Consider the following 15,468-nt stretch of genomic DNA (forward strand, 5'->3'; position numbering starts at 1 on the left):
CAAACGTCAGCCTCGAAACCTTAATGACTTGGAGAAGATCTGCAAAGAGGAGTGGGACAAAATCCCTCCTGAGATGTGTGCAAACCTTGTGGCCAACTAAAAGAAACGTCTGACCTCTGTGATTGCCAACAAGGGTTTTGCCACCAAGTACTAAGTCATTTTTTGCAGAGGGGTCAAATACTTATTTCCCTCATTAAAATGCAAATCAATTTATAACATTTTTGACATGCGTTTTTCTGGATATTTTTGTTGTTATTCTGTCTCTCACTGTTCAAATAAACCTACCATTAAAATTATAGACCGATCATTTCTTTGTCAGTGGGCAAACAAACAAAATCAGCAGGGGATCAAATACTTTTTTCCCCCCACTGTATGTGTTATTTCATAGTTTTGACATCTTCAGTATTATTCTACAATGTAAAAATAGTCAAAATAAAGAAATACCATGGAATGAGTAGGTGTCCAAACGTTTGACTGGTACTGTATAATAAAGTATTCATGTCTCAAAATCAATGTCATGTGGTTAATCAAAATTTGATATAAATGAAAATGATACATCTAAAAGTAAGTTCTATTGCCATTGCCAATATGTAGATTGCCTACATAAAGTCAACAAATAAAAACATTGCAGCACGCAGGTAGAAAATATCCTTTTAAAAATAAATATCCTATGAATCACATTGACTACACATGGCCTGTCTGCCAGGAACTTGAAACATTGTATCAACTTGTTCCGCGGACAGAGACACTGGGGTAGACTATTTGTGTAAGGGATAAGAAGTAATCAGGTAGGCCTATTTTATGATGTTTCCACCAGATCTGAGCATGACATTTTTTTCCCCTTTCATGCCGAGTGGTTATCGAAAGGTAGAGCATTGGAAAGATATTACAGATAGGCTACGTTGAGGAACTATTGTCATTATCAATGGATGTAAAAACAGACTTATTTTACTTGCTGTTTGATGCGAAGAAAGAAATTGCTTTGAAAAGCTCCATAGTGATTGTGAGTAAATGGGCACATTTATAGGCCTACATTTGCGTGTAGGGCAGGTAGCCTAGGTCTACCTCTATGCCTAATCAGATGCGTGTTCTTACTCAAGACTGACAGGAGTGCTCCAAACAAACGACAATGAATCATTTGACAACTCATAAATGGAATGAAATAAACCAAAACTTTTTTCTCACAAGTGTAGCCTAGGTTATGCGCTCTGCAAACAACATGTCCACTCCTACAATGACAACAGTAAGACTGTAATAATATATTGAATGCATTAACAGAAATGACCATAACCAAACAAACATTGTATATTAGAAGTGATGGTAATTAACGATAAATGTACTACTGGTGATGCTAGTGTGCCATCACCGCGGCCTCCGCAATGGATTAGTCCACTCAGACAGGCATGAATCAGACAGGCATGAATCAGACAGGCATGAATCAGACAGGCATGAATCAGACAGGCATGAATCAGACAGGCATGAATCAGACAGGCATGAATCAGACAGGCATGAATCAGACAGGTGTCTTGTGTTCCATATTTTTTTTGATTTGTATATATTTGCCACTGTTCCACCAACAGCCTATCGACCAAACAATCGACCAGTCAACTAAATGGGGTAAGCCCTAGAATTGATAAATGAAACCATGTGGGCTCAGAATGTTGGTTAAGTGTTGTAATTAGTATAGAGGGGCTCAGCAGAGAACAACTTCCTGCTCGCAGAAGCCTTTTAATGCAGTCAAACATGAGAGCATGAGCCCACTGGATTAGCCATACTATATATGACCACATCCAAAAATCCTCACATCTATGATCTATGGCTAAATCTACGACTTCCATAACAGAGCATGCTGCTCTTTTCAAAGTTGTGTCACATCCTTGGCAGTAACCCTCCCTCTAAACCTAATGTAAAAAAAAACATCAAGTAGTACCGTTTATACTAATCAGAGACAGTGACAGGTTCCAGGTCAGCTGTGCATGCTTATGCAATGTTATGTTATTCTACCGTTCTGGGGTTCCTGATGAAGATCTTGGAGCGTCCGTAGGCAAACTCCTCAGATGGAACAGAACAATCTGTCAGCAGCACCTCCACTCCATCCCTACAGGAAGACAGAGGCACAATTCTTCACTATTCTGTTATGACCCTTCTCTTAACTAATTAGACATGGTGGGACTTTGACATGTACATGATTAAAGGGACAAGATGAGAATAGTTCAGATGAAGGGGAAAGGACAAACGATAGGGGAATAAGAAGAATGGACAGACGGAGAGAGAAACAGAGAGAGAGACACACAGAGAGAGAGACAGAGAGAGGACGAAGGAGATGAGTTAAGGCAGGGAGAGACGGTGAAAGAATGCCATTTTAAGATGATAACAGTCCATATCTGAAATAACATGCGGGATGAACATGTACCCTCATGAATAACTTACACACCTTATAAGGAGGATAGTAGGCACACACACTAGGCACCAGACATGCTGTTGTTTCTAATCCCCGGACGAGTCCCCAGAGTATGCGACGCATCCGGCGACTCGGGCCCGCTTCGTAAACAACAGGTGTAGACTAAACAGTGAAATGCTTACTTACTGGCCCTTCCCAACAACGCAGACAGAAAAATAATAATCCTGGAGTTGCCTCTTCAGTTGCTTGGTAATTTCTCGCATGGAATAGCCTTCATTTCTCAGAACAAGAATAGACTGACGAGTTTCAGAAGAAAGTTTGAGTTTTATTGTTGCTTTAATCAGAACAGTTTCCAGCTGTGCTAACATAACTGCAAAATGGTTTTCTAATGCTCAGTTAGCCTTTTAAAATGGTAAACTTGGATTAGCTAACACAACGTGCCATTGAAACACAGTAGTGATGGTTGCTAATAATATGCCTCTGTACGCCTACGTAGATATTCCATAAAAAAAAAAAATCAGCTGTTTCCAGCTACAATAGTCATTTACAACATTAACAATGTCTGCACTGTATTTCTGATCAATTTGATGTTATTTTAATGACAAAACATTTTTGCTTTTCTATCAAAAACAAGGACATTTCTAAGTGACCCCAAACTTTTGAACGGTAGTGTACATATAGGTAGGGGTAAAGTGACTAGGCAACAGGACAGATAATAAGCAGTATGAGCAGCGTTTGTGATGAGTCAAAAGAGTTGGCTATTTGGTTAAATATTTAGCAGTCTTATACCTTAGGGGTAAAAGCTGTTCAGGGTCCTGCTGGTACCAGAGTTGGTGCATCGGTACCGCTTGCCATGCGGTAGCAGAGAGAACAGTTTATGACTTGGTTGGCTGGAGTCTGACATTTTTTAGGGCCTTCCTCTGACACCGCCTGGTATAGGAGGTCCTGGATGGAACAGAGCTCGGCCCCAGTGATGTACTGGGCGGTACGCACTACCCTCTGTAGCACCTTGTGGTTGGATGCCAACCAGTTGCCATACCAAGCGCTGATGCAGCCAGTCAAGATGCTCTCAATGCTGCAGCTGTAGAACTGAGTATCTGAGGGCCCATGCCAAACCTTTTCAGCCTCCTGAGGAGGAAGAGGCATTGTCGTGCATTCTTAACGACTGTGTTGCTGTGTGGATCATGTTCATTCCTTAGTGATGTGGACACCGAAGAACTTTAAGCTCTCGACCTGTTCCACTACTGCCTCGTCGATGTGGATGAAGGCGTGCTTGGCCCTTTGTTTGCTGTAGTTCACGATCAGCTCCTTTGTCTTGCTGATGTTGAGGGAGAGGTTGTTGTCCTGGCACCACACTGCCAGGTCACTGACCTCCTCCCTATAGGTTGTCTCATCTTCGTCTGTGATCAGGCCTACCACCGTTGTGTCGTCAGCAAACTTAATGATGGTGTTGAAGTTGTGCACAGCCACACAGTCATGGTTGAACAGGGAGTACAGGAGGGGACTAAGCACGCATCCCTGAGGGGTCCTCGTGTTGAGGGTCAGCGTGGCAGATGTGTTGTTGCCGACACTCACCACCTGGGGAAGGTCCGTCAGGAAGTCCAGGATCCAGTTGCAGAAGGTGGTGTTCAGTCCCAGGGTCCTGAGCTTAGTGATGAGCTTGGAGGGCACTATGGTGTTGAACACTGAGCTGTAGTCAATGAAAAGCATTCTCACATAGGTTTCCTCTTGTCCAGGTGGGAGGACAGTGTTGGGTCTGTTGGGGCGGTATGCGTCTGGGATGATGGTGTTGATGTGAGCCATGGCTTGTCTTTCAAAGTATTTCATGGCTACAGATGAGGTCTACAGGACAATAGTAATTTAGACATGTTACCTTGGCGTTCTTGGGCATGGACTATGGTGGTCTGCTTGAAACATGTAGGTATTACAGACTGGGTCAGGGAGCGGTTGAAAATGTAATTGAAGACACTTGCCAGGTCGTCAGCGCATGCTCCGAGTACACATCCTGGTAATGTGTCTGGCCCCGCGGGCCTGTGAATGTTAACCTTTTTAAAAGGTCTTACTCACATCGGCTACGGAGAGCGTCATCACAGTCATGCATGGTTGAGTGTTGCTTGCCTTGAAGTGAGCATAGAAGGCATTCAGCTCATCTGGTAGGCTCACATCTAGGGCTGTGGCGGTCATGACATTTTGTCAGCTAGTTATTGTCATGCAAATGACTGCTGCTCTCACAGTAATTTACACTTAATTGACATAAATATTTGTAGCATCTCCAGGCCTCCATGAATACAAGCCACTGATGCTATCCTTTAGAGCATCTACATTTAAAAAAGTCTCGAAAATCCATTTAATCTACACCATCACAATAAATCTATTATTTATTTTAGGCAGGTCTAAAGAAACATTATGATAAGTATTTCAGAAGAACCGAATACGAGTAGGCCTAGTGGTTGTTCCACTAAAAGTTGTGCGATAATGCTGCGGGACTTAACGGTCATTTGTAGTTTAGTACGATACCCTGCGTCACCACTTCATTGCTCTAGACCAGTGCAAGGGGGAGTTAGAGCACTGATTACGCTTTTGGGTCCTACTGTATCTCTAACTGATAATGAATGAATGGGTGACATAAACCTAAATAGAAACTGATAATTGGTTAGGATTATTTTGCTCTTACTGTAGTACTGTAGATCACTCCCGACCGGTCACGTTGTACAGCGCCTGAGTGGCGCAACGGTCTAACACACTGAATAGTACTGCAAGCTGTGTTGCTACAGATGCTGGTTCAATACCCGTGCCGGCCTCGACTGGGAGACCTATGAGATGACAGTAGTTTTTTGGGGTTTCTCTCCATCTAAAAACAGAAATAATTCTAAATAACTGGCTTTATTTACAAATGAGTAACAATGTCTCATCCCATGTTCAAGAACGGCCTTTTTCCTCGCTCATTTTATGTTATTTGAAAACGAAATCTCCAAAATATTGTTATTTTTTTTAAACAAGGAGATTATTATTATTATTAATTTAGAATTATATAAAAGCCTGTTGGATATTCTCAGAGATATATTATTAACCCTGTTATTAGCAGGACAATATATATTGGTCATATTGGTCATCGCTCCCGAGTGGCGCACAATGGGATTGCCTTGCAGTTCTCCAGCTGTATCCACTGAAAGCGCGCGAGGTTCAAGGCACGAGGGCAGGGGGCATTGGATGGGCCGCAGAGCCACGCACAGAAGACCGACCTAGCCCATGGGGAAGGGAGGAGGAGGAAGGGGGGGTGAACCACGCAGCTTGCATGGTGCCGCAGAATTCAATGGCACATTATTTAAGTGTGAACCACTGGTACCATTTAATGCTAGTTAGTGCTAGTTTGACCACCAGAGGGCATCTTTGAGAAGCATTTCATAGCCTTCAATAGTGGCTGTATTAGAGAATTTAATACCTTTTTTGTAAGTACATAGTATATGAGACTGATTTTAAGACATTTTGCTTAATTAAGTTCATTAATATAGACATCAATAGTGGCTGTATTAGAGAATTTGATACCTTTTTTGTAAGTGGCTGTATTAGAGAATTTGTTGCCCACCCCGGCAACACTTTAAGGGGCTTTGCACTAATAATGAAGCTGACTAGAGAAACGTTCCCGCTGTTCTGTTCTTAGTGCCAGTCTGCACGTTCAAACTAAAACAATGTAACTAATAATGGCATCTTTATGCTTCGTTAATAAAATAATGATAAAAATACTATTTCAAAATGCAGAGGTTTATTTAGTTATGGATCCATAATGAATTACTATGGGAATAAATATCACTGAATTACAGAAATATCACTCCAATCCTCTATATGTAATTATTGGAGGAGAGTCACGTCATATTTTTCGATATACTGTAGGTCTACCGTAGACAACAGTCTCACTAGTGCTGAGTAATGTGCTGTTAAAAGTGGTGTAGGTCTTATTTATATAAAGAGCATATTGAAGTTAGAAGCAATAGGATTTGAAGCAATAGCCTACAACTATTTTAGCACAGTTTCGCGTTGCTCTGAGACAAGCACGGGGACTGGTCTTGATAATTCAACAAGATTTTTATTTTCACTGAATCTCCATTTGGGTATTGGTTAGACTAGAATTAGAAAATTAGGTTGTAGAAATGTTATGCTGTTAGTGTAACCTTTATTTAACTAGGCAAGTCAGTTAAGAACAATTTCTTATTCACAAGGACAGCTTACTCCTTCCTCTCCGTCTACTCCCGACTGTCACGTTGTACAGCGCCATATTTTCTGTTCCATCCTAACGGAAACCAAGAGGGTTTATCTTTTTTCTTGGATTAGAAACACCATAATATTAATGAACTTAATTAAGCAAAATGTCTTAAAATCAGTCTCATATACTATGTACTTACAAAAAAGGTATTAAATTCTCTAATACAGCCACTATTGAAGGCTATGAAATGCTTCTCAAAGATGCCCTCTGGTAGTCAAACTAGCACTAACTAGCATTAAATGGTACCAGTGGTTCACACTTAAATAATGTGCCATTGAATTCTGCGGCACCATGCAAGCTGCGTCGCAGTACGCTGCAACTTACAAAGGACAAACAACTAAGTCCCATACCATTATTTTATATTATATGATTTCATAGTAAGAATACTATAATTGAACTTATTTGAAAAAAATAAAGGATATTTTTCCCATTCCAGAGCGAGTGCACATATGAAGTGCCTATATTGAGCGTAAAAGTGATAATTTAAAACCGGTCCTATACACTAGATTTAGAGTTATTTGACTAATTCAATTGTGAATGATAAACTTTACAATGTCTTAGAAATCAAAATATATATGGGCTGCATGATGCGACTATAGGCTATTTACTATTTGAAAAAGAAGCAGAAAAGCTTGCGCTCTGTTCTGCCCAAAGACTATATGCCATGGGCTCTCCAACCATGTTCCTGCAGCTAACCAGTGCTTCATTTGAGAAACCAAATCAAATCTGTTTGGGAACATCGATAGTAACATGTTTCACAAAGAAACACACTCAAGAAAGGAATGAAGGAGAGAGAGATGGAAACGCAAAATGTTAAGATATTCTATATCTAAAAAGGTAATGTGTCAGCCTATTAATTATGAAAATAAAAATAAAAAAATCCCTATTACTAGGCTATTCAAAATCAAATACAAATTCAATCATTGAACCAACAGCATCGCCTAGGCCTATATGTTCTCTCCCAGACTTGCAGATAGAAAGTCTGCAGTATAGCATAAGGTAACCAGTCTATCCAGTGTGCATAATAATACAGTCCACACTCAAAGGCAATTACTCAAATGTGTTTAATTTGGCAGTATAGGCTAGACCAATTATATACCAAAGACATCTTAAAGCAGTTTATTTATTTGTATGTTTTTCTGCCATGCGTAATATTCAGTAGGCTATTAGGCTATGTATTGTATAACGGCACAATCATTATTTTAATTCCGTTTTATTTTGGTGGGGGCTTGGGTTCATATATGGGCCTATGCATAAGCTGTAATATACATATGGGTGTTCTACATGCAATGTCTTATATGCTTTGAGTTAATCATCACCTTAGAAAGTGCTGTCCATTTCATTGTTTGGCTTTGGAACAAAATCCACAATGACCATGTTTTCCACTCAGTTTCAACCGGTTGATAAACTTTTCTTCAAATTGATCATCACAGTGAGGTCAAAAAATGTACCTTAATGGTTAGTTTTAAAAGCATGACACTCTTTTCATGATAAGTGTTTGATATGATTTTCGATTGCATTTGCATTGATATCAGAGTGGTTAGAGGGACAAGAGAGCCCTGAGTACCAGGCCACTAGGCACTCGTTAGTGAGTTTGGTACTACCAACGTGTGTCCAGCATGCACAAAAGGAGATTAGTGTGACTCAACGGTCACGTGGAATTTGACTGCGGTCATGACTCATGACTAGCGGTGTGGCAGTAATAAGGTCAGCGCAACAGCCCTACTTGCATCACTGGGCAGCTCGTGGCTGGGTTTCCCTTTGCAATCCGTGATAGTTTGTAAACCCTGCCAAATCCGACGAGCATCAGAGCCGGTGTAGTTGGATTTGATCTTAGTCCTGTATTGATGCATTGCCTGTTGGATGGCTTGGAGGTCGTAGTGGGATTTCTTATAAGTGTACGGATTAGTGTCCCTCTCCTTGAAAGCGGCAGCTCTAGCCTTTAGCTTAGTGCTCTAGCCTTTAGCTTAGAGCTCGTCCAGTTCGTTCTATTGGCGAATGTACAGTCACTAGAGAACAGAGGGTAGAGGAGGTTTATTTGCTAGCCAACGTAGTCCTGTCTGCCTCTCTTGAGCCGTCGCTTCCTCTTTGAAGTCCCGGGGATTAAGGCCTGGTCTGGAGTAAACAGAAAGTGCAGAGCTGCCGACTTGTTAAAGTAGAAATTGCCAGCCAAATTGAGGTTAGTGATCGCTGTTCTGATGTCCAGAAACTATTTTCGGTGATAGGAAATGATGGCTGAGACATTATGTACAAAAAGTTAAGATAACTGTAAGAAAGCACACAAAATAGTAGAATTGGTCAGGAGCCCGTAAAACATCTGCTATCCACTGCAGCGCCATCTCACTTGTCAGTGAATGTAACATGACTGCATCAGTGCTATGGACCAACAGCCTCAAAATGCCCAGGGCAGCGTAAAGGAACCCTGGTTTGACTGTTTGTCTCCCAGAGCAAGCAGATCACTACAAGATCTAGCCACCCCAACACGGCTTGTTGACGTAGGCGCATCATGGTGGGATATGTGTGGGCAAATCATCTATGGATGACTACTGCTGTTACTACATTATCCTGTTGTTAGTACTGTACACTGTTATTTCACAGCATTCTGCTGAACATGGGAGAGGAAATTGTAATATCACTTTGTGACAACTACTGATTAAAAAAGGGTGTTATTTCCTTGATTTGAATGAGGAAAGGTGAGGTAAATATATACTGCTCAAAAAAATAAAGGGAACACTTAAACAACACATCCTAGATCTGAATGAAAGAAATAATCTTATTAAATACTTTTTTCTTTACATAGTTGAATGTGCTGACAACAAAACCACAAAAATAATCAATGGAAATCCCATTTATCAACCCATGGAGGTCTGGATTTGGAGTCACACTCAAAATTAAAGTGGAAAACCACAGTACAGGCTGATCCAACTTTGATGTAATGTCCTTAAAACAAGTCAAAATGAGGCTCAGTAGTGGGTGTGGCCTCCACGTGCCTGTATGACCTCCCTACAACGCCTGGGCATGCTCCTGATGAGGTGGCGGATGGCCTCCTGAGGGATCTCCTCCCAGACCTGGACTAAAGCATCCGCCAACTCCTGGACAGTCTGTGGTGTAACGTGGCGTTGGTGGATGGAGCGAGACATGATGTCCCAGATGTGCTCAATTGGATTCAGGTCTGGGGAACAGGCGGGCCAGTCCATAGCATCAATGCCTTCCTCTTGCAGGAACTGCTGACACACTCCAGCCACATGAGGTCTAGCATTGTCTTGCATTAGGAGGAACCCAGGGCCAACTGCACCAGCATATGGTCTCACAAGGGGTCTGAGGATCTCATCTCGGTACCTAATGGCAGTCAGGCTACCTCTGGCGAGCACATGGAGGGCTGTGTGGCCCCCCAAAGAAATGCCACCCCACACCATGACTGACCCACCGCCAAACCGGTCATGCTGGAGGATGTTGCAGGCAGCAGAACGTTCTCCACGGTGTCTCCAGACTCTGTCACGTCTGTCACGTGCTCAGTGTGAACCTGCTTTCATCTGTGAAGAGCACAGGGCGCCAGTGGCGAATTTGCCAATCTTGGTGTTCTCTGGCAAATGCCAAACGTTCTGCACGGTGTTGGGCTGTAAGCACAACCCCCACCTGTGGACGTCGGGCCCTCATACCACCCTCATGGAGTCTGTTTCTGACCGTTTGAGCAGACACATGCACATTTGTGGCCTGCTGGAGGTCATTTTGCAGGGCTCTGGCAGTGCTCCTCCTTGCACAAAGGCGGAGGTAGCGGTCCTGCTGCTGGGTTGTTGCCCTCCTACGGCCTCCTCCACTTCTCCTGATGTACTGGCCTGTCTCCTGGTAGCGCCTCCATGCTCTGGAAACTACGCTGACAGACACAGCAGACCTTCTTGCCACAGCTTGCATTGATGTGCCATCCTGGATGAGCTGCACTACCTGAGCCACTTGTGTGGGTTGTAGACTCCGTCTCATGCTACCACTAGAGTGAAAGCACCGGCAGCATTCAAAAGTGACCAAAACATCAGCCAGGAAGCATAGGAACTGAGAAGTGGTCTGTGGTCTCCACCTGCAGAACCACTCCTTTATTGGGGGTGTCTTGCTTATTGCCTATACTTTCCACCTGTTGTCTATTCCATTTGCACAACAGCATGTGAAATTTATTGTCAATCAGTGTTGCTTCCTAAGTGGACAGTTTGATTTCACAGAAGTGTGATTGACTTGGAGTTACATTGTGTTGTTTAAGTGTTCCCTTTATTTTTTTTGAGCAGTGTATTTACTCTAGGTTTATCATATGGTAAATACAATATTCTGAACAGGTAGATAATAAATACAACATTTCTGTTCAGGCAGAGCAGAGGTACTACCTGGTGGGTCCTCTCCACTGGGGCCAGGTCTTCTTGCAGAGCATCTTGTATCGCTCCAGACAGGACTCGTAGGGCTGGCGGAAGGCGTAGCCAGCCCTCCTCACGCGCACATTCTCCATCAGGCCCAGGTAACGCACCTGGTGACACACCAGCGAGTCGGTGAAGATGTGGGCTACCTTCTTATCGTTGGGCTTGATGCACCTGAGGAAAAAAGACAGACACTATGGCATGGACATGCATGGTCACAAAGGTAATCAGTGGATTAGAGTTGAGACAACTCAAGACCTCCCGAGTGGCGCAGCGGTCTAGGCACGGCATTGCAGTGCTAGCTATAGTTGAAGTCGGAAGTTTACATACAATTAGGTTGGAGTCATTAAAACTTGTTTTTCCACCACTCCACAAATTTCTGGTTACCAAACTATAGTTTTGGCAAGTCGGTTAGGACATCTACTTTGTGCATGACAAGTCATTTTTCCAACAATTAATTACAGACAGATTATTTCACTTATAACTCACTGTATCACAATTCCAGTGGGTCAGAAGTTAACATACACTAAACTGACTGTGCCTTTAAACAGCTTGGAAAATTCCAGAAAATGACATCATGGCTTTTGAAGCTTCTGATAGGCTAATTGACATCATTTGAGTCAATTGGAGGTGTACCTGTGGATGTATTTCAAGGTTTACCTTCAAACGCAGTGCCTCTTTGCTTGACATCATGGGAAAATCAAAAGAAATCAGCCAAGACCTCAGAAAAAAATAGTAGACCTCCACAAGTTTGGTTTATCCTTGGGAGCAATTTCCAAACGCCTGAAGGTACCACGTTCATCTGTACAAACAATAGTACGCAAGTATAAACACCATGGGACCACACAGACGTCATACCACTCAGGAAGGAGACGCGTTCTAGAGATTAACGTACTTTGGTGCAAAAAAGTGCAAATCAATCCCAGAACAACAGTAAAGGACCTTGTGAAGATGCTGGAGGAAACAGGTACAAAATTATCTATATCCAAAGTACACGAATCCTATATCGACATAACCTGAAAGGCCGCTCAGCAAGGAAGAAGCCACTGCTCCAAAACCGCAATAAAAAAGCCAGACTACGGTTTGCAGATGGGGACAAAGATCGTACTTTTTGGAGAAATGTCCTTTAGTCTGATGAAACAAAAATAGAACTCTTTGGCCATAATGACCATTGTTATGTTTGAAGGAAAAAGGGGGAGGCTTGCAAGCCGAAGACCACCATCCCAAACGTGAAGCACGGGGGTGGCAGCATCATGTTGTGGGGGTGCTTTGCTGCAGGAGGGACTTGTGCACTTCACAAAATAGATGGCATCATGAGGGAGGAAAATGATGTGGATATATTGAAACATCTCAAGACATCAGTCAGGAAGTTAAAGCTTGGTCGCAAATGTGTCTTCCAAATGGACAATGACCTCAAGCATACTTCCAAAGTTGTGGCAAAATGGCTTAAGGACAACAAAGTCAAGTGGCCATCACAAAGCCCTTACCTCAATCCTATAGAAAATTTGTGGGCAGAACTGAAAAAAATGTGTGCGAGCAAGAAGGCCTACAAACCTGACTCAGTTACACCAGCTCTGTCTGGAGGAATGGGTCAAAATTCACCAAACTTATTGTGGGAAGCTTGTGGAAGGCTACCCGAAACGTTTGACCCAAGTTAAGAAATTTAAAGGCAATGCTACCAAATACTAATTGAGTGTATGTAAACTTCTGACCCACTGGGAATATGATGAAAGAAATAAAAGCGGAAATAAATAATTCTCTACTATTATTCTGACATTTCAAATTCTTAAAATAAAGTGGTGATCCTATGTGACCTAAGACTAGGGAATTTTTACTAGGATTAAATGTCTGGAATTGTGAAAAACTGAGTTTAAATATATTTGGCTAAGGTGTATGTAAACTTCCGATTTCAACTGTATGTCACTACAGATCCTGGTTCGATCCCGGGCTGCATTGCAGCCGGGAGACACAAGGCGGTGCACAATTGGCCCAGCGTTGTTCGGGTTAGGAGAGGGTTTGGCCGGCCGGGACGTCCTTGTCCCAATGCGCTCTAGCGACTCCTGTGACGGGCCGGGCGCATGCACGCTGACACGACCGCCAGGTGTATGGTGTTTCCTCCGACACATTGGCTTCTGGGTTAAGCGGGCATTGTGTCAAAGAAGCAGTGCGTCTTGGCGGGGTCGTGTTTGGGAGGACGCACGGCTCTTGACCGTCGCCTCTCCCGAGTTCGTAAGAGAGTTACAGCGATGGGACAAGATCATAACTACCAATTGGATACAACACAAATTGGGGAGAAAAAGGGGTGAAATACTGATCCTTTAGAATACATGATCCTCAGAGTGAATGGTAGCTTACCTGATATAGTTGGGGTTTTTGGTCTGCAGGTTCTTCATGAGTACCCCTACAGAGGCCTTGAACTGGAAGCCTGCAGTGGGGGGTCTCTTCAGGTTGACCTTAGCAGGGTTTCCCTCAGGAAACAGCTGTCTCATCAGGCTGTGGGTGGCCTTGTACATGGCCTGGGACAGGTCTCTGTACAGCAGGTCATTGTTCTTGTCTACAAAGCCCTCCACACGGTACAGCACCTACACAAAAGACGACACATGAACAGATTCTCACAGTCAGATACAAAACACAAAACATAGCTGTTGTCGTCCCTTAATTATAAAAATGTACTTCTGTTAACTGACAACTTCTTTTGTCATTTTTCTGAATCCAGTAAAAGTGTGTGCCCATGTACGTCATGTTTTTGTAGTAGTAGTTGTAGTACTAGTGTATTATTGTCAACCCTAAACTCACCCTGAGGAAATGTTTGCTGTGGATTGATTCATAAAAATGCATCACTGTCCGTGGTGCATGTTGACCAAACGGGGATTATAAATCTATTTACCCAGAGAATCTTTAAAGCTGAAGATATTCTGGGCTATTCTGATCCCATCATGTGTCAAGGAAATCCCATGCAATACTGACATTTTTTTCACTGCATGTGACGCCCTCCAGGTAATGCTCTTAACCCAAATCTGCACGCTCTGCTCTGCTACGGTGACTATAATCAGTATTTATCCTGTCTCAACACCTGGCCAGTGATGACATGTATACCATGTTGTCCCATTCCCATCATTTTTGAAGATGTTGCAGACTTGGGTTTAAATAGTATTGGTTTTCTTTCAAATACTTTGAGTGCCAGTTGTGTGAGCTTTGCACTTTCTATTCAATTGGTTGCACTGCGCCAGGCAAGCTCAATCAAGTATTTGATGATGTGCAAGGTGTGTGAATTCCTCCTCCGTACCTTCCCAGCATAGTGTTGGATGCGGAAGCAGCTGTGTGGCAGACTGTGGTCTGTCAGGAACTTGGAGTTCTTGCTGAGGCGGCTCTCGAAGTGCTGGTGCTCAGCACAGATGGTGTTCAGCTTGTCTAGGAAGGTGTCGTCAGTCACTGTGCCTGGCCGCAGGCACTCCTCATCTAACATGGCCAAGATTCCATTCTGGTTCTAGAATAAAGAGAGAGGGAATTCTTAGGAAATTCTTTCTTCAGACATTAAAACAGGTAATTCTTAACTAAGGATTTTACAATTATTTTTAACAACGGTCTATCCAGCATGGTCAAGATACCATTCTGTTTCTAGACAGAGGCGGAGGAGAGGTTTCTTAGAGAGGTTCTTCATAAGACATTCTAAATTCAAGATACAGTAATGTACATATTCTAATTGTGAAACAGCACAAAGTTATCCCATCTTTAGGGTGGTCATGTCCTGTCAATAGCAATAAGACAAGGGAAATCAGTATTTTTCTTTGCTTTACAAGAATCAGATGACATTAAGGGAGACCTACTTACATTCTCGATGAGGTCACAGATAACGGCGTTGTTGAAATACTCTATGTTGGTCCATTCAATGTCCTGTCACAAACAAGAACAGATGTCAAGAGGTTAAAGAGGGTTAACTATTCACTTTTTCCCACAAACTTTCACTTACTTCTGCCAAGAAAGCGTTGTCCTGTAGCGTAATCCTGACCTCATCTAGACTTACTTATACAGACCTGAGTGGTTTAAGAGAAAGCCACTGACCTTCTATAATCTCAGACAGACAACTAACCAATGGGCCATGAAGTCAAGAGATTAAGGAATGAGAACTGTTTAAGCAGTTCGCTATCTGTCTGATCGTCTGTCTGGCCTGACTGACCAAAGCTATTCAGTCAGAGTTAGACAATTGACCTTTTCTATAGATCTTCTGTTTCATGGGCTGACACAGCTGCAGCTTGGTTAGGCCTTATACAGTAACAGTCCTTATAATATATGTTCTATTCAATGCATATACAATTCAATAAGAGCACAAGACTCAAGACATGCTTGAAACTGCCTGGTTGAACAACACTACAAATGGTGCCGAACCATAGGCCTTGGATTAGGCTTTG

The 15,468-nt window shown here is 42.7% G+C and overlaps 1 protein-coding gene across 6 annotated transcripts in view; it reads right to left on the reverse strand.

Annotated features, from left to right (window-relative positions):
* The window catches only part of LOC106586439 (unconventional myosin-Ib), a 142,835-nt gene that overhangs the window by 14,513 nt on the left and 112,854 nt on the right, over window positions 1-15,468 (reverse strand). For all 6 annotated transcript variants that reach the window (XM_082969041.1, XM_045707708.2, XM_082969042.1 and 3 more), the window contains 5 exons: window positions 14,891-14,953; window positions 14,346-14,546; window positions 13,415-13,641; window positions 11,033-11,233; window positions 2,005-2,098 (listed from right to left, as the gene is read on the reverse strand). In XM_082969041.1, coding sequence (XP_082825167.1) covers window positions 2,005-2,098; window positions 11,033-11,233; window positions 13,415-13,641; window positions 14,346-14,546; window positions 14,891-14,953 — 786 coding nt within the window. The remainder of the gene's footprint in view (window positions 1-2,004; window positions 2,099-11,032; window positions 11,234-13,414; window positions 13,642-14,345; window positions 14,547-14,890; window positions 14,954-15,468) is intronic.

This window comes from Salmo salar, chromosome 25, assembly GCF_965601325.2.
Source record: "Salmo salar chromosome 25, fSalSal1, whole genome shotgun sequence".
In the NCBI taxonomy this organism is placed as follows: domain Eukaryota; kingdom Metazoa; phylum Chordata; class Actinopteri; order Salmoniformes; family Salmonidae; genus Salmo; species Salmo salar.